This window comes from Hypomesus transpacificus, chromosome 23 (genome assembly GCF_021917145.1).
Source record: "Hypomesus transpacificus isolate Combined female chromosome 23, fHypTra1, whole genome shotgun sequence".
Taxonomy (NCBI): domain Eukaryota; kingdom Metazoa; phylum Chordata; class Actinopteri; order Osmeriformes; family Osmeridae; genus Hypomesus; species Hypomesus transpacificus.
The window spans coordinates 11,498,350-11,525,530 of NC_061082.1; the positions used below are offsets into that span (position 1 = coordinate 11,498,350).

At 46.6% G+C, this 27,181-nt stretch overlaps 2 protein-coding genes across 4 annotated transcripts; both read left to right on the forward strand.

The window, feature by feature from the left end:
- Window positions 1-351: 351 nt before the first annotated feature.
- On the forward strand, window positions 352-15,804 carry LOC124485313 (methyl-CpG-binding domain protein 5-like). Of its 3 annotated transcripts, none has more exons than XR_006958050.1 (11): window positions 352-772; window positions 3,754-3,906; window positions 4,127-4,506; window positions 5,258-5,360; window positions 5,478-5,640; window positions 6,319-8,466; window positions 10,564-10,751; window positions 10,851-11,861; window positions 12,989-13,066; window positions 13,170-13,245; window positions 13,471-13,486. XR_006958050.1 is itself a non-coding variant. In XM_047046836.1 (11 exons), exons 3-11 carry the CDS (start codon window positions 4,382-4,384, stop codon window positions 13,531-13,533), a joined length of 3,951 nt encoding a protein of 1,316 aa, XP_046902792.1. In that variant the 5' UTR covers window positions 353-772; window positions 3,754-3,906; window positions 4,127-4,381; the 3' UTR covers window positions 13,534-15,804. The 3 variants fall into 3 exon arrangements, 1 of the variants encoding a protein (XP_046902792.1); XR_006958051.1 differs by lacking the exon at window positions 13,471-13,486 and adding an exon at window positions 12,358-12,453 and having other exon boundaries at window positions 12,989-13,062; window positions 13,170-13,183; XM_047046836.1 differs by having other exon boundaries at window positions 353-772; window positions 12,989-13,062; window positions 13,471-15,804.
- Window positions 15,805-17,055: 1,251 nt separating this feature from the next.
- On the forward strand, window positions 17,056-26,874 carry epc2 (enhancer of polycomb homolog 2 (Drosophila)). The gene is made up of 14 exons (XM_047047574.1): window positions 17,056-17,478; window positions 18,121-18,280; window positions 18,498-18,643; window positions 18,823-19,029; window positions 19,258-19,406; window positions 19,695-19,824; window positions 20,055-20,264; window positions 21,581-21,664; window positions 21,889-22,037; window positions 23,210-23,535; window positions 23,840-23,970; window positions 24,571-24,712; window positions 24,957-25,215; window positions 25,604-26,874. The coding sequence occupies exons 1-14, from the start codon at window positions 17,326-17,328 to the stop codon at window positions 25,674-25,676; spliced, it is 2,319 nt and encodes a 772-aa protein (XP_046903530.1). The 5' UTR covers window positions 17,056-17,325; the 3' UTR covers window positions 25,677-26,874.
- The last annotated feature ends 307 nt before the right edge of the window (window positions 26,875-27,181 follow it).

The following is a 27,181-nucleotide window of genomic DNA, read 5'->3' on the forward strand; positions in this document are numbered from 1 at the left end:
ATGGTTACTATGACTGGCTATTCCAAACTATTCGCTATACGTTTCAGCTTTAAAAATGAGGTTCTAACTAAATCTGGATCTTTTTAGGTTTTTGTTGGGTGGCCAGTATTATTTCTGAGTGGGCTAACTAAATGTGCACAGAACATTTCTCACATAGTCAAAATTCTGTATTTAATTGCATGCATGCAATCAAATTGAAAATATTTAATGTAATATTCCGACTTAAACTTTGGAGTCTTACTCCTGTGTCCTGAACATTGCAAATAATGGCTCATTTGGTGCTCTGGAACATAATCAGTCAATCTCCTTGGTGCTGGGGTTCTCTTGTCCAGGCTCCAGCTGTTGCGCAGGCGCAATTCGCTTCTCCCATCGTTCTATCCCACCGCCCAGCCAAGAAGAGAAATGTAGCAGAGCCTTCAGGCTAGCAAGGCATCACGTAGGAGCTCTTTAATCGGCATTATTTTCCAGGAATATATTTGGGAATATTCATATTTTCAGCATTTCTCCATGCAGAATCTCTTGCACGCATTTTACTATGGACTATGTGACATAGAAGACACTAATTGTAATATTGATGGTAGCAGACGTGAATTGCCATTCTTTGCTGCCTGTTTCAACAGACTTGTTTGGTCTGTCTGTCTCAGCTTTGGCCCTGGCTCGACTCGACTGTCAATTTTGAGGGGTGCATCGTTAGGGTTGTCGTAAACGAAGCGAACGGCACTGTGTGTCGAGGATTTTCCATTGCTGCGTTGTTGTAAGGAAGGGCAAAGAGGTAAGAGGGCGAGTTTCCATGTTTGGGATAGAAAAATGTGAACCGTTAGCTTGCTAACTAACGTTAGCTAGCTAACTAGCTAACTAACTGTTTAGCCACTTAGCTAGCTAAAAAGCTAAGTGAAGCCTTACAATTGATAGCTAATATGTTTTAGCAGTTACTTAGCTAATTAGCTTCTGAGACCGGACAGTCATCTCAAATCTAACTGTATTGAATTATATTTTGGCTCGTACAACATTTGTCATTCTGAAGCGGCTGGCTACTACTACTGTACTAGGCAGAGATAGCTATTGAACTGGGTAGCTAGTCCTGAACCCTTGCACACACACGAAATCTGAGATTGCAAAACAGTTGGCATTATTATCTAGGTAAGGTTAGCACTTTCTAATTTGAGGCTAAGTATCAACAAATGTTGCCCACATACTTAGCCAGCGATTTTTTGTGGCGAAGGTTGTGTCCGTCTACGTACAGTACAAGTCAGCTGGTGTATCTTGGCGTCAGGCATAGAACGAGGAGCTATTTGGCTTTCCTGCCTGTACCCATGAATTAGGCCTGGCATTATGTGTTCCTGTTACTTAGTTGTCAAGGAAACCACCTGAATGTGTCATGTCAAACGATGTTCATGAAATAATGTAATTTCTTATTCAGGAAGATTCTGCAGGTTTGCAAAAATTGTGCGACTGTTGCTACCCAGCAGGTTTCCTTTGAGATAATTATGTTATGGTTCCTGATGGCAGTAGACTCCTGGCGCTAGTGATGATATTGTATGGAACGTCACTCTGATTTCCCTCCTAGCCTGCAGTATCTCTTCAATAGCAGATATGGGTCTCTAGGGCTTTTTTGTAATGGTCACCTACCTGCCTACCTGCAGCATGTAGCCCACTAACAGCAAATTGCTCCCTGACAGCAAATTATATCTGAGTAGAGATTTATGAATGTAGTCAACAGGACATTGCTGCAGTCGTTCTTTCTCAAAAGAGAGAGAGAGACGGTAGGGAATGGGTTGCCGGGCTGGTGTCTCATTGTAGATTGGAGAAGGTGGCAAGCATTTAGTTTGTCAAGATGAACATTCAATAGGTCGTACATTGGATAGAGTCTATTCAAATTATAACATGGCAGGATGAACAGAGTTCCATGTCTCCCTACATTCAAAATTCAATTTTCCTCAATGTTCCAAGCCCCATGTTTCTGTATGGACACCAGTCCCCAATGAAACATGCCCTTCTGGGAATGACAAAACGTATGCCCCATCTTAATCTAGGTAAAACATTGATTTCACCTGTTCTCCCAATTGACCAGGACTCTCTGTAGACTTGTAGGCTATTGTCAGTATATCCTGAGCGTACAGTCGAATCAATTTGTTGTCATTTTGATTCTCAGTAGGTGCTGTCTGTACCTGTTTTGCAAACTGTTTTGTCATTTAGCCTAATTGCACAGCGTATTCATGAATGTTTTTTCCCTTCCTTTCATCTGGCACAGTTGATTGTTTGTTCTGTGTCACAAGTAGAGTTATGCTGCCTGTGAATCAGTGTGGCCCACTGTGCCAACATTTTGGAGTGCCGTTAAATCTGTGAACCTCCCATCCTCCTTGGGGAGGATTTTTTTTTTTTTTTACCTTGCATGTAAGGCAGACTGCCCTATTTTTCAACTCGTTTCCCCTCCAAGCTATAGAGCAGTGAGTGAAGAAACACGAGAGAACCCCATGCTCTTCTTCCTGACTCGGGTGATCACGTGTAGGTAACAAGGAATTATTCTGCAAATGTGCCTCAGTTCAGTCACGCTAGGCCTCTCTGCTGTTTGGAGAAGCCTTGGCCAGTACGCAGGAGATGTTGCTATGTTGCTTAGTTGAGCTTCTTGAAATTTGTGATCTGATCCTCTCATTCAACAATCCTGTTTGGATGCTTTTGCTGCGATTTAACACCGGGACATTCGATACCTCAGGGAAGACGCCTAGCTTTAATTCCCAGCATTTTCTGTGCACGCTTGGCCCTGGATGACTCATCCGTCACAGGAAATGCACAGCATCGAGCATGATTCACACTCTGAAATGCAATATCAGAGTGCCCGTGTTTATGGACAAGTAGTTTGACAGGTGCTGGGGACGAGCAACACAATGTCCAGGAGAGAGACAGAGCTGGGGGAGTGTTCCAGCATGCTGGGTGGCGCACTATCTCAAAATGAGGGGGAAGGGATGGGTCCAAGTCGTCCGACTACGCTCGAATGAAACAGTCTTTATTGCGGGGATTCTGAACCAACACATACAGTTAAAAATGCTAGTTTTGTGCATTTCTGGAGGTCAGTCAGTCGGTAGTCACATAGATCTGTCTTCTCTAACTGTGAAGTGCCTGTTTCATTATATAGGTTATGCTGAACTTGTGGCAGTGAGACTGCAATGAAACGATATGCAACGCACTCATGTTATTTGTAATACAGATATATAGGGCTTGCACAGTTAGTCATCACGGCAAAAGGCCTGTCTATATCCCCCCCTCCCCCATTTTAATCAAGCCCCTGGCGAATACCTTACGATGAGATCACCAGTGGCAACAAGATGGTAATATTCCCCCTGTGTATTCTTTATTAGTTTGCTCCTCGCTACTGCAATCTCTGGGTGGATGGATTTGAAGGGCACATATGAGAATTCTTTTCAGATATTTTCCTTTTTATTGTCCAATTTAAACAACACAACGTGTGTTTTGCCATCTGGACGGTGAGATCTGCCATCGTATGATCTCTCATCAGTAGAAATCTCCGAAGCAGAATGCTGTGCTCTCTCCCTCTCATTAGATAGTGGGAACTGAAGCTCCAAAATATGGTATTTTTAAATGCCTAATAGAAATGGGTTTTCAAAGGATCAGTTGCTTTCTCAGTCTTTCATGCCACTTATTCAACATTTGCTTGATAATGAATATGAACCAAGACTCCTTATGATGCAGGATATGGATTGCTGTTAGACCACGTCCCGCTTCATGTTTGTACAGGTGGCAGTGTTGGGACCCTGAGGTGACGCCCAGTGTATCTGGACGATGTTACACTGACCCTGTCTGAAGGGATGAGGAGAGTAGTGATGCAGTGATGACGGCCACCAGTTTTAACTGCAGTGTCTGAGAACTGACCACACATCCGTCAGAGAGGTACGATATCCTGGGCCTGTCCACTGCACAAGTCTCTCATTGGTGCTTCGTCCCCCTCACCTCACACCCACCCACCCCTCCCCCCTCTCCACCTCACACACACAACACATCCAACCCCCGAAGCTCCCCCCCCCCCAATGTCCCCCTCCCCAAACCCCACCATGGCCTCCAATAGACACTGGTGCAGCCTGTGTTTTGAAATGATGACCGCACTCTGCAGGATGGAGATGATGGACTTCCGAGGTCTGATCCTACAGTGAACCCGCCCACCGACCCACCCCCGGAGCGACAAGAGGAACGAGGGCGGCCGCAGGGGATCGCAGGGCGCCGTGCTTCCTCCAGCAAGGCTGATGCACATCCTCTCTTGGTCGGTCAGTTCACTCCTCCGAGACCGCCAGGATGACGTGCGGCCCCAGCGGTCCGACCGCCTGGTGAGAACCTCACGCAGGTGTGGTTGTGTGTGGGCCGAAGGACAATGGACAGAACAATGAAGTACGAGGGCCAGTACGAGGGGCTGTGTGGCGAGGGAAGGCGACCTCCAGCTCAAGTCCCTATAGGTTGGCAACGGAAGACCCACCACAATGGAGTTGTCTACATAAGGTAAAGACTCCTTTCTATATTTCTTTTTCTGCTCGGCGGGAATACGATTCTTATTTTCACTCTGTGCCCGTTTTATCCATTTCCTTGTAGATCCTTGCAATGGCTTCCAAATGACACTGTCATAAGGTTCCTCTTTTTACAACATTCCCAATGCATTTTACCCTTTAATTGGCCTTTTTACTTGTAAGTCAGATGGGTTTGAGATCACAGTGACCTTTATTTCAAGTCATAAAGCAGTTCCTTTTCCGTCTGCAGGAACGGATGAAAAGTGTGCTGTAAAAAAACACAATACCTAGATCAGTCAGGCATAGCCCCTTCTAGGGAGTCTAATATTACATTCCTGTTATATGAAGTATATTCGTCTCTGCTAGGCAGGTCTGGCTTGCATGGCCTTGAGGAGGAATGCGTTGGTGACCAGCTCGTACAGGGAATATTCTGTCTTTGCCGCTTAGCCGGGGAAGTCTGTCGGGCCCTGTGTTTTATGGAGCTATAATTCGCCACCACCAGACACCCCCTCTCTACCTTGCTCTCCCCACAGGATTGTTCTGTGAAGTATGTTAGATATTTCCTCCCGTTAATGCGCCTGCTAACCTAACGACACTGTTGTTTGCCCACGTGAAGGGTAGCCCAAAGTCACAGCGGTGTTCATGTGTGGCAGCCTCAAAGTTCACAATGAATTGAAAGACAACAGAAGCCATGTCATATGGTGTGATGTGACTTAACGGTGGTCTCTCCCATTCCTCCCTCTCAGTCCCAGTGGCTCAGTGCTAGCCTGCCTGGAGCAAGTGAAGAGCTACCTGTTGACCGATGGCACCTGCAAGTGTGGGCTGGAGTGCCCTCTTATTATTCATAAGGTGAGGCCTGTTGTTTTCATGCCACAGGGATTATACTTGGCGACGGGAACTTCTCAAAGTTCAAACGTGACTCAGAGGTTTAACACGGATGCTAACGGCTCTCTCTGCCTCGGTTAGATTTTCAACTTTGACCCTGGGGCTGCAGTCAAGCAGCGAACGGCGGAGGACGCCAGAGCCGACGCTGACGTCACCAAGCTGTGCATCCACAAGAGGAAGATCATTGCCGTGGCAACCCTGCACAGAAGCATGGAGTCCCCTCACCTTGTCAGTGGTGGCACTGGTATGTGTACACTATACGATTCAACCCATACACAGCATTTCACTTTTTTGTTATTTAGGTATGCAAGTGAAACTATAGTTTCTGTATGCTTAGAATCACTTTGACTTGTACCAGTAAACAGCCTATCGAGTTATGACATTGAAGGTATTTTGAAAAATCCATATAGGTTCAAATAACAGGCTTAGTTTTCATTTTTAATGTTGTTGAAAAAATTTTTTGTCATGAAACCATGTCTTTCTGGAATTCTAGTATATACCACCCATAAATGATGATGTGTCGACAACTTGTGAAACCTCAGCACTTTTCTCCCTTTTGTTTTTCCAATGCCATGTAGAAATGAAACTGATAGACAGTATCCTTATGACAGATTGAGACCAGCTCAGAAGTGTTGTGGTCGGTGTAGAGTGTTCACTGTGTATTGCTTCTAGGTTTTCTGCCCTGTCAGCATTCTGTATGCATTCATAACAGAAGTGAAAAATCTGACACCACAAAAAAGAAACATGCTTATCAAACACACATATCTGGAAAGACATGGAAGATATTTTAATATTTTTGATTTTCTGTTCCTTTCCCCTCTGTCCCAACATTTTCAGATTTTTCCCCTGTGGTTTCTAAGGGCAGGGTTTCTGGTTTCCATCCAACACGTCTTTATCTGCATCCCTTTTCTCTGCTTTCCAGGCACTGCTCCCATGGGTCCCATGAGCCACCAAGCAATAAGAAATAATATGCACAATGGTCCACCCAATTCTGTAGCAGCGGACAGTAAGAATCCTTATAAAATGTCGATGTCTAGTCAGCGGTACTATCAACATGAACTGGGTTCTTCACCTCAGAGGGATCCGTACTTGTGCCATAGCAGGGCAAGGCTGGGCGGCGGTGGCGGCGACCACAATAGCCAGAGGTCCCCTTACCGCAGCCGCCAGGGTGTGCTGCTGAGCCCTCCGTCCTCCACCTCATGTGGCTCGCAGCATTACGGAGACGGGACTCCCTCTCCGAGGACTGACTCTCTAAGGAGCCCCGACCGATCCATACTTGGTTTCCACGGCACGCTGAGCCCTGGCTCTGCCCACGTGAATGGCGAGCGCTTCACCCCTCTCTCACCCCCCGGCATCCTGCTCCACGGCTCACCTTCAGCCGTCCAGCCTTCGTGCGCCATGGCTGGAAGGACTAATGGTCCCCTGTCTCCTACTATCAATGCCAAAAGTCCTAATATGCAGAGGTCACCTTGCAGCTTCTCTCATAACATGGACTATCAGCATCAGCCCCAGTCACATCCCTCCTTGTCTCAGCTCCCTCCCTGCATCCTACAGAAGAATCAGGTGACCTCTGAGAAAGACCCTCTGGGTATTCTGGATCCCATTCCAAGCAAAGCCCCCAGCCGGGATCCCTCACTGCTGAACCCACCTGGCGTCCACAGTGCCCAACCTCAGGTACCATCAATGAATGTAAACATCCCCCCTTCCATCGTCCCTCTGCCAAGCAACCTCCCTTTGCCTACTGCAAAGTCTGGACCTGTCGTGCACGGTCAGAGGGTCCAGCATCCACCCGCCTCTTCGGTGTCTTCGTCCCCCATCGTGTCTCCGGTGCACATGGCAGGGCCTGGCCTGGCGAGGGTGGAGGAGTCCCCTCACCGGTCACGGTGCTCCTCAGCTTCTTCTGAGCACGGGGGTTATGCTCTGTCCTCGGGGCTCCAGGCGTCTTGCGGAGGCTCTAAACTTCCTCCCCGGTCCCCTCGGCCTTCCTTGCCCCCGAGCTCTGCGTACAAGCAAGACCAGCTCCATCACTTGAAGGACGGTGCGAATCAGCTGCTGGGAGGGATGAACAGTAGCCTAAGCAGACACCCTGGCTCCATGTGCCCTCCGGTGTCTGGATCCGAAGGTGCCCTTCACAGTAACCACCAAGGAGGAATGCCCCTCAACCAGCTCCTCGAGCAGCAGAATCCCTCCTCCTTCCCAGCCAGCAGCCTACTGTCAGCAGCAGCCAAAGCACAGCTAGTAAATCAAAACAAACTCACGGACGGCACGGCAGGGGCAGAGGTGCGGCCCAGCGGTTTGGGACATCCGGGGCTGGTTGGTGGAGGGCGAGGGGGAAATCATGATGGACACGGCACTTTAAACCCTAGATATGTACCCAACACTGGCCCTCTTTCAACTGAAGTCCAAAGTGGGAGAGCAGCTCTCAGAGACAAACTCATGGCCCAGCAGAGAGAGGCGCATCGCAAGCGGAAGCAGCCCAGTGACGGCGGCGAAGACGTGTCTTTTAACATGTTAAAGCATCCGATGAGTGGCGCTGGCTCCAGTACCTCTGGCTACTCAGAGCCCATGAGGAGAGCTCTGCAGCCGGGAGGACTGGCACCTAACACCTCCATGGCCCAGCTGCTTCAGTCTATGAGCAACCAGAATGCCCACAAAGGGCCCAACCATGTGGGGCACCACCCTGCCAGGTCTGGCAAGTCCCCCTTCTTTGAGGAGAGTGTGCCTCAGATGTCGGCTTTGCAAATGCTGCAGAGACCTAATCAGCACCAGGGCAGAACTGAGATATCCAGCTGTCAGAACTTCAATAGTGAAGGTTACTGTGGAGGCCAGGATCCCGGTATGGAACACTTCCCAGGTCTGATCAACCAAATACACGACCCTGCGATGGCTGGGAGCTTCGGGCCGTTGGGGTACGGAGGACACGAGGTTGTAAGCTCTGTGGGCAGTTCAGTCCCTCACCGTCAGCAGTTTGGACATTTCCAGAAACCGTCCCAGGGCAACCTCCACTTCAGAGACAGGACAGGGCTGCCTCCCATGATGTCCAATGGAGGCCAAACCTTCCCTGAGTCAGGTAAGCTGGTGTTTCCTCAGGATACATGAAAAAAAAAGAAAATGAATTTTGGTTGTTTTTTGTTTTGTTCTCTTCTATTTTTTTAGGTACAAATGTAGCCACAGTCATATTTGGTTGCATCTTAACATAATCATCATTTTAGCATTGCTGTGCATATCTCACTATTGTATTTCTTGTTCATTTTATCAACATCCTTTTACTGGTTCTGTACTTTCCCAGTATCATCCCTAACACTGCAGAAATCAGGCAAGGCCGTGTCCAGACGTGGCATAAACCAAAGATTTTAGATATTTTAAACCTGTATAAGACCTTTTTTAACATCTTTTTAAAATGTGATTACATTTTCTTTTTGTGATCATCTTTTTACATTTTCATCTCTGACACGCTTTTGCCAAAAAGTAGTTTTTAAGATCAATATGATACTAGGACATTTTAACCCTTTTGTCTCTGCTCTTTTATTAATTAATGAGTGATGTTTACTTTTACTTTTAGTATTTAATTTCTTTCCCCCCAACATATCTTATTTTATTCAGATTTTAGAATAAAGAGTAGACTACCACATGATAGCCCAAGCATCAGACATCAGAAATACGTTACATGGTCCTTTCCTGCCTGACGCAATATCTGCTTCTATCTATATTGTGGACAGTGAGGAGAATTCAGTGTTGGAGAAAGCAGACCCTTGGTATGTCCTCTGAAGTCTGCATGCCTCTGCTTTGCCAAGGGTGACAGTCTGTGACGGAGAACCAGGGAGCCACTAGGCACGCGTCACTGGTTCATGTGTCAGACGGCAGCGTCCTCTTGGCTGACGTCGCTGTCCCTGTGTCCTCGAGCTAGCCTCTAGTAACCTACATTCCATGTTCTCAGAAAGCAAGAGACTGGAGAGATGGGGTTGTAAAGGGGTCACACATAATGACATGGCACTGGCTTTGGTAAACAAGCTGGCATGCAGTAGTGATCCAGGGAATGAGGTGATGGTTTAAGACTAACATTTTATGGTGGTACAGCAGGGAACATGACAGGGATTTAACCTTTTTCCGCGGATTAAAACTAACTAAAACATAATTGGATTACTATTATTATTGTCTGACACGCATGCAACAGTGGTTGACTGGTATGTATATATCTAAGATATAATGGATACTGGGATCTTCCACTCATTTTTGTTTTCACAGCTGAAATCGAGTATCAATTGGTAGTTGGTTAGGGCCGGTTGAACTGTATGGACATGCAGTTCCCTCAACATGACAGACATATACCACACATTCATAAACATGGGATGCATTTCTGTTTCAATACAGGAGCTCCACACAAATGATCACATTCACTTCGTGTCCAAGCTCTGTGGATTCAGCAAATGTCCTTCGAAACCAAGTTAGCGGATCATGGTGGCTACTTTGTTCGAGGTTTGTCATCTGCTTTGTAAATGAACCTTTTTGTTTTTGTTTACTAGAGCTAGTCCACCCTTCTGTTTGTGTCTCTTTTGTCGGCAACTTGTCCCTTCTTGTTCTTGCCTCACTCTTGTCCTCCGGCAGCCACTGTATTGAGTCACGGTAAGCCACGGTTTTCCCCATTACGACTGGTATTGTTAGGGGTGTTCCAAGCTTTATTCCCCATTGGGTTCTCTTTATTTGAAGTGTCCACCATCCTGAGCTATTTGTTGGCAGGGTTGTACTTTTAGTGTCAGACTCCATATCTGGGAGGACCAGGAGAACCCAAATCAGTTAGTTTCTTGTTTTAAAGCAGTTTTAGTTTTTGTCATATTTCACATCGTCTTTTCCATGCATCATTCTTCCAATCAACACCACCTCACAAACTGCTTTAAGTGACACCCACACAACCCACCCTGTCCCTAGTCATAACTATAAACCTGTTATTTGCACTGATAATTGCCTTATTTGAACATTTCACATGCTTTACGGTGATTCTCCCAACCACGCAAACCTGGTTCTAATATGTTTAGCAGTGTCTTAGTTGGGAGGAAGATTGTTCTCAGATAAGATCTCGTTCTCTTTTCCCTCACTTATTCCTCCATTCTAGCGTCGGGATAATCCTCCCTTTTGTGTTTCCTTTCCATCCCCCTCTCCCTGCTCCCAGGTGAGGGCCGCTCTCTAAGCTGTGATCTAAGACAGGCTCAAGAGGACAGTCTGCAGTCTCTCCTCAGGACCAGCCACGCACTGCAGCTCGGCCAGTCTGCAGCACAGGGCCAGCCTGCAGCACAGGGCCAGTCTGCAGCTCAGGGCCATCCCTCTAACCCTATGGACAGCCTGCTTCAGAACTTCCAGGTCAGGCATTGACCTTCAGTAAAGACCTCATAAAGAATGATCTATATATGATATATATATATATAGAAATTGTGACACATTGTTAACTGTCTTTTCAAGGTGGGTTTGCCTGAGAGGGTCCCGCTCCCCAACAGAACAGTAATTAGTCGTCCTGGGGTCATGTTTTCCACCGGCGCCCCCCTGAACAGCCAGCAGGAGTACCAGTCCGCCCAGGGTCTCCTTAGCAGTGAGGCAAACTACCGGGCACCAGCGGGCATGGCCAGCAAGACCACCTCCAGCGTCATCACGTCGATGGCCCGCGTCGGTGTGTACACAGATTCTGTTCCCGGCGAGCCCGTCAACCTTTCCCAGGGCGCTACTCACTCAGTCATCCACGGCCCGCTCCGCTCCTACCCTCAGGAGGCCGAGCGACGCCCATCCAGGGTGGGTCGGCCCCGCAAGAACCCCGACAAGACCAGCACCTCCCCGGCCGCTGTGGGAGCCCCGGTGCGGCTCCGAGCCCCCCGGCGTGGCACCCAGCGGAGGCCAGCGGTCCGGGAGGCTGAGGCCCGTCAGGGTCTGTGGTGTAGCGAGGAGCTCCTCCAGCAGAGCTCCCTGGACCTTCACAGGAACGGCTCCTACTTGGAGAGGCCCAAGGGCTATCCCAACCCCGGGGACCCTGCCCTGTCCCAGTTCAACGGCATGTATTCCAGACCCGGCCTGGTGACCCACATGAATGGTGGAGCCATGTCCCCTGGAAGGGCTCACCCCAAACACATCCAGCCCCCAGGAGGGTTCTCTTCTCCAGAGGGCCACTTCGTCAAGGACTACAGTCACTACAACGGACACTTGAATGGCCATCCGAACGGACACTACAATGGGCATTATAATGGCCAACTAAACGGCCACTGTGCACTCAGTGCTCCAGGAATACAGAGTAGTGGCAGCGAGGAGGACCCAGGGCCTGTTGACCCTCTTTTCTCCACCAGGGGGCTTCACCAGAAGCCTAGGAGCCACCCGGCTGGAGACCTGCTCTGGGGCCAGGGCAAGGGCTTCCCTCCCTGGCCAGGGAAGCCCAGGGAGGAGGGCCACATCTATCTCCCTGGCGTGCTGAACAGCATACAGGACAAGGTGAGGCTTGCGTCTTTCTTTTGACATCAGCATTGGTTGGGTACTTGCTCTTTGTACTTTTCCTACTTGCGTCATGCACTGCTCCACTGATGGAAAGATAATGTTTACAAGAAATGAGTTTTAAATGGCTGAGGCTGTGTACGTTACTGAAAGGCATTCATCACAAAATGCAGGGACCAGAGAAGAAACATGCACGGTGTTCTGCTTTCAAAAACAACATTTTGCTTGGCTGCACTGTCAAAGGCCTCAGAGATACCCAGAAGAAAAACATTGGGGCAACAGTATAATGGATTTGACACCATCTCAGAGGTCATTCCAACTCTGCTTTCACCTGTGTGTCTAAAGCCCTTGGATAAATGTATTCACTGCTGACTGAGTTTGTTCTTATTTTTGTCCACTGGTATCCTCAAGGCAATTAAAATGTTGAGAGGATAGGAGTGCATTTTTTACCTCCTAACAACACATAAATAGATAACAAAGTCATCTTTTGGGCCAGGTTTTATTTGGCTACGGCTTGGTGCTTTGCTTTAGGCTGTGACAGGATGGGCTGTGATGAAGAGGTGGAGTGATTTCTGTAAATGAGGAATTCAAAGTAAGTCAAAAAGGCGGCATAAGACGCTGCTCTTTTAATTTAGAAATGAATTATATGGAGTTCTCTGTTAAAGTCTAATTAAATTTGGTCAGGCTGTATTGACTATGAAAAGTGAAATGTAGTCATGTTGGCCTGAATCAGTGTGTACATTGGCCTGAGTCATTGTTTAAACCTCTGATAAGAAGCTTTCACAAGCATGCTAGGCTAACCAGAATCACGCCTTTTAGGTCTATGCTTTACCCCTGCAGTGCTCAGGGAGGCTAAAACAAATGTCAATTTGTATATAGTCCAAATACAGCACATGTATATCGATTAAGTGTAGGTTTGTATTAAATCAAAAGGTTGCAGGTTCAAATCTGCCCCACCTCCCCCTATATTGCTTATGTTTGCACTATGTAATGTAATGTCATGTTTAATGGGAAACTTTTCCAAGTGGCTGTCTCTTCCACTGGTGTGCAATGTGGGGGTTGTGATGCTTGTAGTTGAAGATTCTTACTACCTTCCCTGTGCTGTGGCGTTGTTTAACCCAACACAGGTAGAGGCAGAGAGGTTCCACAGGACACTGGCAGAAGACCTGGAAGCCCTACATAAAGCTAAGATGCACAGGAAGTAGGTAACTTTTTCAGGGATACAGTTATTTTTCAAATTGCCGCATCTTCCAGACATACCCTGAGACATGGTTATGGTATTTATATCTATATTTATTTTTCTTCCAGTGGCATGGAACTGAACAACCATCTAGAAGCTGCTATACAAGACGCAATGACTGAGCTGGACAAATTAACGGGCAATGTTAGTAATCTAATATCTATATTCATGTGTTTATGATTGCAGTTATTACATTTTCTACATGTCATTGGATGTCATCATTTCTTTTGGATATAGCATTACATACTTTCCAGAGAGGTCCCTTCTCACTAACTAAGTTTGTGATATAACTAGCGTCAGCTATATGTGTAAAGGTATGTGATATAACTAGTGTGTATAGGTGACGTTCTCTTGTCCTCTCTTCCCCAGTTGTCTCAGAGAGACAGACAGGCTAAAACCCCCAAACCCAAGAGGAGGAAAATCTCCAGATGACAGTGAATGTTGGGGCCTGGTCCTCCAGCCGGTTCCTGTCTTGGCTCTGGCAGTTCCTGATCCTGACACAACGCTCCTTCACCGCCACCATCCCCACGGCACGACAGTCAGAGAACAAGGATCGGGGTTCCTGTCTTTAAAACTGTTATTGAATTCACATACTTCTTAGACTAGGATCGGAAAGTTCTATAAAAAAAACTTTTTATGAGAACCGTCTGTGTTTCAGACTGGTGTACATAGGAATTTATCCATTATCATATTCTTGAATTAATTGTGATTATTGTTCAGTGTTGTCATCGGTGAGTCAGTTGGATTGTCCAATGTACATATCAACACGGTCCGTTCTTTGGTTTCAGTCAACCGTGTGACTGGGTGTTTCATCACTCCCTGCCTATGAAATCCCAAGTAAAGTTGAAAGACCTGGGCTTGTCCCATTCACTGCTTTTGTGCATTAGGCATGCAAATACCTCCAACCACTCAACCTGCATGTTTTCTTTACTGATTTTGAATGTATGTACTGTAAAACTACTTTGTTGAAGAAAAGAAAAAGCCATTTTGGGAAGGGGCCAAAAATATGCCTCTTAAATTAAGGAATTATTTGTATTCCCAAAATAATATTTATTTTCACAGAATATTTTTGATAAAACAGATTTCCTGTTACATCTGCAAAAAACGAACTAAAAAAAAAAAAAAAAGTGAGTTTCAAATGCTTAATGTAGAACTCTGTGTTATGGTGTTAAAGCATTCTCAAATTAGTAATTCTACAAACCCTTGAGAAATAAATACATGTTTTGCCAAAAGTGTTATGAGGAGACGAAAAAGTATGAAAGCTCTCAATATGTAATCGATAATGTTGAAAAACATAGTTAAACACTATTTGTAACTTGACGGGTCAATAAGCCTTAACAGTATTATATCCTGCACGTATACAGTAGGTGCAGAAAGTGACATCAGTGAAACCTTTGCTTTCTGCTTCTTCAGAGTTTCAGTGACCCAAGAAAGTATTACAATTTAGTTTGATTCGAGCATACAGCCAATATCAAAACTCATATCTGCCAAAGCTACTCAGTGTCACAGATTTGGCATTTTAGTTTATATTATCTCTAGAGTCTATTTTAGTGGCCTTATTTTTCTTATTTAAAATGTTTTAGTGTTAGTTTTTCTCTTTTTTTGCATTTGTAATTTATTTATAAATGAATCCCATATTTATTTGGAGAAATGATGTTTAGCAATAATACTAACAAGAGTTTAACACTCTGAAAAGCCTTAGAGTATTATATTTTTCTCCTGGACACAGAAACGGACAGTAAAATGTATATTCTGTTAATGTAATATTAAATCAATTGTGTTTATAGGAAGTGTACATTTATGGACTTCTGTGATGTTTGTTTATATGTTTTATTTGATTTTTACATAGTAATAGATGGTCAATCTTCTTTTCATTTTTTATACTTGTCCATTTGACCATTTGGATTAGTGTTGATTTAAATATATTTCTACATTCAAACAAATGCTAATTTAAGATTATATACTAGTGTCCAGTGTTAAGGATTGTCATTATGAACGTATATTTGGTTTTGGTATTGATTTAATCATGAACACTGCCGAGGTCATTACAGCACGCTGTAAGCAAAATGCTAGTTTTGTTGGATTTTGAGTGAAAAACCTCCCACTGTCATGATGACGAACTCTAGGATTTAAATTGAGGTAACATAAGAATCTCACATTACTCTAAAGTATCAAGTATTTATCACGAAAAAGCAGTTTGTTGTATTAAATGTCTGTTATGAATGTCTTATGTTTCCCTCTGACCTCTTGTCTCATTGCAGTGATCATGACTTAATAAACATTTCCCAATACAGTGACAAACTTTAACCAATATCAGCCTATATACATATTCAGTAATTGTAAATTATATATGATAACTTATATTTTTGTTGAATTAACTTTTTTTTCATCTCAAAAAGACTTGCATTTGGAGGTTGTTATTTGTTAAGAAATATGTGTTATGCTTTGTAAGTAATTTGGTAGTGTAACATCTATGAAATGTTACAGCAGTATGGTAACATCTTCTTTTGTCCATCTCTACAGTCTACAATATGAAATTTGTTGTAGAATTTAATTGGTCTGTTTCTACATGGCATAATTTCCAAACGATGCCTGAACTAACAGGCAGTGAAGGGTTGCTTTCATGTCTATTCCAAAGGGATTTCAAATCAAAGTATTCCGGTAATTTTGTAATAAAATATTCAAACAAAGATGTGGAGCTGAATGGTCTTCTCTATTTAAATTGTGATGCTTAAAGTTGCCATAGACACCTTCACTTTGACATTTTGACACTTTGACAGCCCCCCATTATACATCTTAATGAGCTAACTGCTAATAGAATAGCTAGTTGGTACAGTATGTAGATAGTAACAGTCCTGTTTTCCACGTGATGAAATCAACAATCCTGTGCTAGAATCTTGCCGACAATTTACAACTGTACTAGAATCTTGCCGACAATTTACAGCTGTACTGTTTTTTCTTTTTTTATAATATACTAATAAAATGGCTTGCAACAAAACTGTGAGAGGGGCTGTACACATTCAAGATAGATGAGGGACAAGACTCACCTCTATTTGGAAGATTACTGGTGGTTGGCATCCAATAGAGTGTGAGTCACAGGGCCAGAGATGGGTCTAAACCCTCCCAATCAGTCTGGTCACCTTTAGAACAAGGAATATGTGGGTGCTCAGTTAGCTGAACTCTGCAACAAGCCCTCCACTGTCAGTCCTGAAATGCTATGACCTCTCAAGCTCACCCATTATATCTCCTTTTCCCTCAAACAACACTGAAGTAGGGCATGATGCACAGATTCCAAATGATAGGCCTAAACAGCCATGGATTATGATTAGCTGGTATTTTTTTATTTTGAAAAATCAATAGAAAAGACAGCACACTCATAGCTGTTGACTATCTCCAACTGGTCTGTTTCACTTCGTACAACATGTTAATTTAAAATGGGAAAAACTTACAGTCCCTTTAACTGAATCCATCCGAATCTGAACAGTAGTGTTCACCGCTAGTATTAGTGGGCTAATTAAGTATTCAGGCAGACTTTCAGTTTAATTTCTTCTTTTAAATTGTAGATATCAGACCTATAGGCCTATAGGATGGATGAATTGTTTGGTATTCGTGTTTAAAACTTGCTTTAGATTAATTCCACATTACTAACAATAAATAATAAATACTTTGAAGATAATGACCTATTTGGAAGTTAATTGGTTACTTTTGTGGCCGCAGGTTTGAATGATGGGGGGAAAGGCTTGTTCCTTACAATTAATACACAGGAGAACTCTACATGAGGGACAGTGGGACCTGAGACAGTGGACGTATTTTCAACGTGTACAACTTAGTTTGATTTAGTTTTCACTGTATTTGTACAGAAAGTGATAAGAAGCGTTGCATGGGTTCTTCATGCATGTTGTATGAGATGCGCACGCAACACCACGGCCCATGTTTTTCCGATGTCTCGCACTGGCTGCCGGGATTGCTCAGCCGCTGTGTGGACATGTCCGCCATGTTTTTCATGGCGCAGAGAGCGGATCAGCCGAGGAAAATAGCTTTTAAATCCAGTTAAACTCGACCAGAAATGGCTTATCGCACTGGATTTCAATCAAATGGAAACTAATGAGTTCTGTTATTGTGGAAACAATCGAGTCCCGTTTGGATTAATACAAAATTTTTGATCGAATTCTGGCGGGATTCATGTTTCCTTTACAGTCTATGTGATTGTAATAGGCGCAAACAATGAGTAAATTATCGTTCCGAGCGCGAGCGCTAGACGCCGCCAAACCTCTCCCAATATACCGCAACAGAGACCTTCCAGACTTAAATGACTGCGTATCAATCAACCGGGCTGTACCACAGATGCCAACGGGGATGGAAAAAGAAGAAGAATCGGTATGTATATAATTTAAAATAAAGAAATCTTAAAAAGTATCTCAGGTCCGCTGGAGTACACTGGTATTCAAGACGTGTTTCCGCACTACTTTCTGCGTAGCGTGTGCTGTGCTTACGCTATGTCTCATTAGTTACGTAGCTTGCGTAATAAATCGAGGTTTTTACGATTATTTCTACTCCTATAACGTAAAGAATGCGCTCTACGTAGGATTTTAACCTAAAGGGTTTGGGTTCGTGACGTGGGTAATTTTACGTATATCGTTTGCGGATTTGCAACATGTCGTTGCGTATGAGGCATAGCTAGCAAGCTAGATTGCTTCTGCATGCTGCAAATAATAAGGCTATGTAGCGAACACACTTGCAAGTGACGTATTTTAAACACAGATAAATGTATCTAAAAGTGGTGGCCAGCATACAAGTTGTCACATTAGTCAATAGTATGTGTCAAACCCATGCGTAAGATTCACATAATTTGTACATATTTAAAATAATTTGTTCAATTTAATGTTTCAACAGTGTTGAACCAAAATATGTGTCCGTGGTCTGTATTCTGAAATGTATTCATATTTGCCTACACACACATACCACAACTCAACTTGTTCCTATATAGTAATGAACTCTTCCTTGCCCCTTCCCCAACAGGAGCACCATCTCCAGAGGGCCATCTCAGCACAGCAGGTGTTTCGGGAGAAGAAGGAGAACATGGTTATCCCTGTTCCTGAAGCGGAGAGCGACATCACCTACTACGACCGCCTCTACAAGGGAGACCTGAAGATCCCCAAGCAGCTCTTCCACATACAGTGTGAGTAGCACCTCCTCTCTCTGCGCTTGGTGCTGCTCTTTCTCTTCACACAGACACACACACACACACACATAGACACACAGTCAAATAAGAACACAAATCAAATGCTATACCGAGGACCACACAGATCATACCCTCACAAGTGCAGTCCTCCTCTGCGACCGCCTGTCTGTGTGGTGGCAGGCGTTTGGTGCTGACCAGCTGTTCTCTCCCTCAGCCCTGGGCCTGGACAATGAGCAGCCGGACTACGACATGGACTCCGAGGACGAGACCCTCCTCAACAGGCTCAACCGCAAGATGGAGATCAAGCCCATACAGTTTGAGACCATGGTGGACCGGCTGGAGAAGGCCAGTGCAAACCAGGTACACGCACAGCAAGAATAGCAGCTTAGCACACTGTAGGTCCATATTACGTCCAACTTCTAGGTTGCTGTTAAACCAGATAGAACCATGCACAACTTTTAGTTTGTGGTAAACAAACATGTTTACACGTTGCATTTCATCCCGATGACAAGCGCGCGTCTGTGTGTTGTCATGTTCAGCTGGTCACTCTCCCTGAGGCGAAGCTGCTGCTCAACGAGGATGACTACCTCCTCAAGTCTGTGTACGACTACTGGGTGAGGAAGAGGAAGAACTGCCGTGGCCCTTGCCTCGTCGCCCACATCAAGCAGGAGAAGAGGGATGGCTCCACCAACAACGACGCCTACGTGGCCTTCAGACGCCGCACGGAGAAGATGCAGACCAGGAAGGTGAGAGACACCATCTTGGCTGGCACCCCCCCCCCCCCCCACACACACACACGCACACACTGACACAGCTCATACTGCCCCCCACCCCCACATGGCAACCCTAACATTCCCCCACCCCTCCCCTGTTTGAATCACCCCCCTCCCCTTCTCTAAATCAGCCATCACAGCCCATCACAGCATCAGAGTTTGTGCTCATATTCGGACTGTTCTCTCTGCTCCTCCGCCCAGAACCGCAAGAACGACGAGGCGTCGTACGAGCGGATGCTGAAGCTGCGGAGGGAGTTCAGCCGCACAGTCACCATCCTGGAGATGATCAAGAGGCGAGAGAAGAGCAAGAGGGAGATGCTGCACCTCACCCTGGAGGTGGTGGAGAAACGGTGAGAAGGGCCGCGCTTCCTCAGAGCGCCAACGCATATCTGCACCAAGCCCCTCTCCCAACAGGGCTGTTCCAGCATCCGCCCGCCCCCCCTTCCCCCCCCGGAAGCATTAACAGTAGAGTGATTATGAATCTGTGTTTTGTTCTGACATTCTTGTTGTGTGTGTGTGTGTGTGTGTGTGTGTGTGTGTGTGTGTGTGTGTGTGTGTGTGTGTGTGTGTGTGTGTGTGTGTGTGTGTGTGTGTGTGTGTGTGTGTGTGTGTGTGTGTGTGTGTGTGTGTGTGTGTAGGCATCAGATGGGTGACTACACAGGAGAAGTGCTCAGCGAGGTGACGGTCCCCCTGCCTGAGAAGCCCTTGTACACTGCTCCCATCATCCTCACCAACGGCAACCGTCACAAAGCTGACATCAAGACCAAGGTAAGAGCCTGTGCTAAACTCCACTATCGGTTCATGACTTTATATTACGTGACATTTACATTTCATGTATTACATTTTTATGAAACTGACATAGAAATAGTGCATGTAGATAATCAAGGTCCCGAAGTGCACAGTTCTAACAGGAATTCTGCGTGTAATGCTAAGGGACAGCACTACAGGAACTAGCGGAGGAATTTTCAAGCCTGTCTTCCTCTCTGTCTCCCTCTCAGACACACAAGTCCGCCCTCCCCTACCAGGTGTCAGTCAAGGACGAGGCTCCCTTCGACTTTGTCCGACCCAAGAAGAAGTACGCCAGGAGGGAGAAGCTGCTCTGCCCGCCGCGCAGGCCCGGACGCCCTTCCAGCCAGTATACCATCAACAAGGCCGACATCAAGCAGTACGACTTCCACAGCTCCGGGGAGGAGGAATACCCCCCACTGGTCAGTAGCTCCTGGGGGGTCTGCTATGTGCGATAGACTAATGCATTCTGCAGAGAAGGGAGACCGTTTGGAATAGAAGGGGAGAAAACAGGACAGAGCAATACGGCGGATATCGCAATTGAAAAAAAACGACAATGTTTTTGACAACGTTGTGAAGGCGTCAGGCGTGTGTTGCTTACCGTGCGTGTCCACTACAGCGGAGCGGCGGCTTCCAATTCATTTTCAATGAAACCGGGCATGGACGCTCGTGTAGGGCATTGTGGGAGCGTAAGCGAGCGTCAACGCCCGGTTTCATTAAAAATGAAAATGAGCGGCTCTGCGCCGCTCCACTGTAGTGGACACGCACGGTAAGGCGGCCGCCTTAACTGAAAAGTGCTGCGGGAAACCCTGAGGTGGCTGGGGTGGTGCTGCATTCAGTAATATGTAGTGTAAGGGTGGTGTAAAGGTTGTTTAGCATAGGGTAACATGATGGTAGTAAGAGGTGTAGCATGGTGGTTGTAGGTGTAGCACGGTGGTAGTAGGTGTAGCGTATTGCCAGTAGGTGTAGCGCGGTGGTGGTTGTAGGTATAGCATAGTGTGTTGTAGTGGGGTTAGCCTAGGGCTGCTTGATTATGGGAAAAATCATAATCATGATTATCGTGGTCAATATTGAAATCACGATTATTCAAACTATAATTTTTGGGTTTGAAAACATGCATTTATTTACTGAGAACTTAAACATTTCCCCTTAAAAAAATACACATACTGACGGATGACTTGACTATCAAACTGTAATGTTACTGAAACTTTAATATTCAACACAGGGTAGGTCTGCCACAAGGTCTTTAAACACTTGATATTTACTTATAGGTCTACGTATTAGACTAAAAACACGTCTGTTCCTCACGGTAGGTTTACTATAACTTTTAATAGCTTGTAGATAAATTACATTTTAACAACGAACACGCTCAGTATTCGTTCGTGCAATTTGCTGTCAACGGTCGATGCTGCTGATTACAGGCTCACTGGCATGTCCCGCCTCCTGCCAATGGCATATACTTCCTGATGCCGCATGCAGGTTAAAGATTGAACTCCCTCTCGCCGTGTTGAATGCTTTTGGGGGAAGGATTGAATTGCGCGTGCGCGTCTCTTTCAGAAACTCTCTAGGCCTAATGTAAAACGAAAAATGCTAATCGGTTAAATGAGTTTGGAGATCGTTTGACCCAAAAATCGAAATCGCGATCCAAAGTCGATTCAGGGGGGGTTCTATACTGCCATTACAGATGTGTAGTGATAGTTGTATTTCCAGGTGATTTAATATCTTTGTGTGTATCCAGTCTCCTCCCTCAGAGCCAGACGAGGAGAATGACCCAGACGGGGTGTTTGCCTTCAGGAGGAAAGCAGGGTGTCAGTACCTGGCTGTAAGTCTCTACCACACAGCTGCTAACAGGAATAGCCTCTGTAATGATCTGTATTGTGTTACTTGGGCTTCATCTGGAACCAAAGGATGTGATATTGGTCCTGCCCTGGAGTGGCTGCTGAATAACCATTCACATTTTTTTCCATCATTCTCTCCCTCATTCTCAATCTGTCTTGCGCTCCCTCACTCCTGTCTTCCCCTCTCTGCCTCCCATCTCTCTCCCAGCCCCCTGTGGACCAGCGTGGAGGGATGTTGTGGGAGCACCCAGAGCTGGCTGGACTGGACACCCTGCAGCATCGCCACTCCCTCACGGCCCTCTCCATACTCCCCCGCTGTGTGGGTCTGGCTCGTCGCAGGCTGGGCCGGGGTGGCAGGTACGCCAGCTCCCACACCCCTCCACTCCCACACCCCAACACTCCCACACCCCTCCACTCCCACACCCCTCCACTCCCACACCCCTCCACTCCCACACCCCCTCCACTCCCACACCCCTCCACTCCCACACCCCTCCACTCCCACACCCCTCCACTCCCACACCCCTCCACTCCCACACCCCTTCACTTCCACACCCCAACACTCCCACACCCCTCCACTCCCACACCCCAACACTCCCACACCCCTCCACTCCCACACCCCTCCACTCCCACACCCCTCCACTCCCACACCCCTCCACTCCCACACCCCCTCCACTCCCACACCCCTCCACTCCCACACCCCTCCACTCCCACACCCCTCCACTCCCACACCCCTTCACTTCCACACCCCAACACTCCCACACCCCTCCACTCCCACACCCCAACACTCCCACACCCCTTCACTTCCACACCCCAACACTCCCACACCCCTCCACTCCCACACCCCTCCACTCCCACACCCCTTCACTCCCACACCCCTCCACTCCCACACCCTTCCACTCCCACACCCCTTCACTCCCACACCCCCTCCACTCCCACACCCCAACACTCCCACACCCCCTCCACTCCCACACCCCTTCACTCCCACACCCCTCCACTCCCACACCCCTCCACTCCCACACCCCCTCCACTCCCACACCCCTCCACTCCCACACCCCTCCACTCCCACACCCCTTCACTCCCACACCCCTCCACTCCCACACCCCTCCACTCCCACACCCCCTCCATTCCCACACCCCTCCACTCCCACACCCCTCCACTCCCACACCCCTCCACTTCCACTCCCACACCCCAACACCCCAACACTCCCACACCCCTCCACTCCCACACCCCAACACCCCTTCACTGCCACACCCTTTCACCCCAAAAACCATGATTTTAAATGTCAGTCTGTCTCTGATACAACTGAGATGTGTGAACACACCCTAACCTGTGATGTCTACCTGCTTCTTTTCTGTCTCTCCCCTCTACTTTCTCTCTCCACCTCTTTCTCTCCACCCCTCATCTCTCTACATCCCTCTTCTCTCTCTCTCCACCCCTCCTCTTTCTCTCCACCCCTCATCTCTGCATCCCCCCCGTATATACCTCTCACCCCCCCCCCCCCTTCATCCCTCCCCCTCATCCATCCCCAGGGTGTTGTTGGACCGCATGTCATCAGACATGGACGGCGTTCTGCAGCAGCTAGACCAACACGTCCTGACCTCCCTACCAAGGCCCGGGGCTCCACCTCCTCCAGACAGCCTCACCACGCAGTCCCACAGACATGCCCCCTCGGCGGGCTCCGTCGCTGCCTCCTCCCTGGCTGACATCCTCAGCAACATCCAGACCCTCAGGTGGCGTTGCTTCGCACCGCGGCCCCGACTGGAGGAGTCTGGAGCGGGGGCCAGGCCAGGCACAGACTCCCTCTGCAGCAGGCTGGCTGGGGGACTGGCACTCAGTACCAAGAACAAAAGCTCAGGTCAGACACCATCCACACCTCAACAGGGACTAGCAGTGCTTTGATTTACATTTAGTCATTTTTTTGCAGACGCTCTTATCCAGAGCGATTTACAGTATTTCAGCAGTTCTGTGTGTATCTCAACTGGGAATAGATGGTGCATATATTTAAACTGAGATTAAATACAATATACAGCTTGGATGTGATTTATAAATGCTAGAAGAGAACTGCACTCTGCCCTCTAATGTAGGTACAGCTCCCTCCCCCAAACCCCATTTGACCTGTCTGCCCTGTCTACGTCTGCACCCCTCTCTGTCTCCTGCAGTTGGCATCACAGAGCAGCAGTATCAGACTCACCAGCAGCAGCTGGCCCACATGCAGAAACAGCAGCTGGCTCAACTCCTGCACACCCCTCCCTCCCAACATCCCTCACTGCCCGAGCATCAAAACACACAGGTACACACTCTCACAACACCCTCTACACAAGCACACAGGTACACACTCTCACGACACCCTCTACACAAGCACACAGGTACACACTCTCACGACACCCTCTACACAAGCACACAGGTACACACTCTCACGACACCCTCTACACAAGCACACAGGTACACACTCTCACGACACCCTCTACACAAGCACACAGGTACACACTCTCACGACACCCTCTACACAAGCACACAGGTACACACTCTCACGACACCCTCTACACAAGCACACAGGTACACACTCTCACGACACCCTCTACACAAGCACACAGGTACACACTCTCACGACACCCTCTACACAAGCACACAGGTACACACTCTTATGACACCCTCTACACAAGCACACAGGTACACACTCTCACGACACCCTCTACACAAGCACACAGGTACACACTCTCATGACACCCTCTACACAAGCACACAGGTACACACTCTCACGACACCCTCTACACAAGCACACAGGTACACACTCTCACAACACCCTCTACACAAGCACATAGGTACACACTCTCACGACACCCTCGGTTTTCAACCGCTGTGTTTTGAGAAACTGTCCTTTTGGTTTCAGACTGCCAACACCACTGACTGCATGTCCAAGACTCTGGACTCGGCGAGCGCACACTTTGCTGCCTCGGCTGTGGTCAGCGCCCCAGTGAACAACGAGAACAAGCCCCACAAGACCAGCGTCAACGGCCTGGTCCACCCTCCAGGTGAGGAAGTCACAGGCTGATATGTACCCCGAGTGACTACCGTCATAGTTACAGGACAGCGGTCATACTGTGGCATGTGCCATATCCATTGTCTGAATGGTTATACAGTTGAATGATTGTGTTAGAACAGTCATACAGTGGAATGATTGTGTTAGAACAGTCATGTTATATCTGAATGGTTGCTTTTGCGTTTTAATTGTTTTGTAGCGGGTGTAGTCACACTGTCGCATGGCTTCTTCCACAGGACCTCCCAGACCTCCTCACTCCACCAGCACATCCCACAGCAACACAGGCTCGCCAGTCAGGCCTCACTCTCTGCCCAACCACAGGTCACACGCCCACGCCCACCCGGGCAGCGTCAGCGCGGTGTCCCCCGCGCACCTCCACCACAGCGCCCGGCTCTCCGCCCCCTCGCCCTCCGCCTTGAAGCTGGCCAGCGTAGCCAGCAGCAGGGACCGCGGGCCCAGGGTCACACCAGGCAGCCCTGTGGGCAGTATAGCCAGGTGAGCTGGGGAGAGGAATAGTGAAGGGAACACCGCATTTGGAACGGTCCAGGTTTAGAAAGATTACATTTTGACCACGCGCTGAACTAGCCAACATCTTAACTATGCACTACATAACTTATGTTGGTGACTGGTATCAGATGGCTCAACAAACACGAGCTGAATCCAAAAAGACTTAACTAGTTCTACACAGTATGCACTAGCAGTGTCTGCTGCCTCTGACTGATCGTCTTCTCTTTGGTCATTTGTGAATTGCAGTCTTCTGCTTATTATAAGATGGGTAGATAATCTTGATTTTGATGCTGTGAAGTGAAGAATGTTTGTGTTCTGAATGTTTTGTATTCCGAATGTAATTGTTAATTGACTGGCTGTCTCCTTGTGCCCCCAGGGATAATCATGAACCAGAGAGACTAGCATTGAACGGTATATCAGAGACCACAGTGGCCATGGAGGTGACATAACCCTCTCACCCCGCCAGCTCAGACGGGTGAATGTGACACACAGAAACCTCCCAGAGGACAAGTGCACGCCCCAGCCACCAGGGGGTAGAATACAAGGACCTGTGCTTTAATCCGGCATATCAAAATATTATAAGAGATTTGTCAATATTATAAATGTACATTTTGTAAATTGGGAATATCACTACCGTGTAATATAGTATATTTGTATCATTAGTGTGTTCCTTTTTTCTGTTACTTGAATTCAAGCGATTTTGTCATCATGCTTTTGCACTTGAAAATGCAAACAACTAGTATACACAAAACAATGCACCCGTTTGTGTAAGGGATCATGAGCATGGATCCTACATCACTCGTTTTTCATTATTTATTTTGAAATGTTTACATTTTTGTATCTCACAGAAAACAAATCAGCAAAATATGTCTGCAGGGATGGACATCAGTCTTGCTAGCATATTCGCTTATGTGCTTTTTTTCTTTTCTAATTAGAAAAATTAGCCCAATTTGATTTGGTTTCACAAATTAAATAGATATTGATGTTTTGTAATTAGATTGGTGGCATTTTTTTCCATACAGACAAGTTTTCCTGTTGCTTTGTTAGGTGCAACAGGAATGTTGTCTTTTTAATTTTTAATTTCCTTTTTGATGAAAACATTTCATTCAATGCATATTTTTTTCCCAAAACATTGAAGAATGAGCCATTGTCTCCACAGGAACATATTTATTTAAATTCACATTGAAATAACAAATAAATGCATCCTTGAATCAATCCGCAAATGTAAACCAGGAAAATGTTTTTATAATATATTTGCCTTTTTAAACGGGTAGGGAGTGTGAGCCAGTAAAAAGGTACATGGCACTAGACCGTGTCTCATGCGATGTGTGTCATCTTTCAGAATACTGGCCAACTGAACGTCTACCCCTTTAGACCGAAGGAGTGGGGGGGGTTGCATAAATAAATAATTTTTGGTATATTTTTTTTCTCCTTTAGTCAAGGGCCAAGTAACATGTTGAAAGAGTGTCTGAGATCAGTGCTAAGCCTCACTTGTAGTTATGTGTAGTTGTAGTGATTCCTGTACAGGGCATTAGAAACGTGTTTAGATTAGTCGCAGTGATAGTGTTCATGCACTATTTCTTCAGACATACATTTTCCCCTGTTACTTGTTCTTGGAGTGTTTCTGAAAAAAAAATGCTGGGAAATAAAAAATATATATCTATACATTACAGTGTGCTGACTCGTGGGTGACTCACTTGGTAATTCCGGTATGTTATTAAACTACCCCGCACACAGTATCGACAATCCAGCACAAGTGCACATGGGTTTCCTGTATCTTTCGGGCTAATCAGTTTCGGGAAGAGAAAGCGGAGGTCAAGTTGGAGTTTCAGTGTTCACCAGCAGGTGGAGCAGCACATGAGTCAGCAGCAGAGACAATATCAACGAGTTACACAATTTTTTGTGTGGGCTGGGTAAATTCACATCAAACTGAGTAGGATGACAACATTATCAG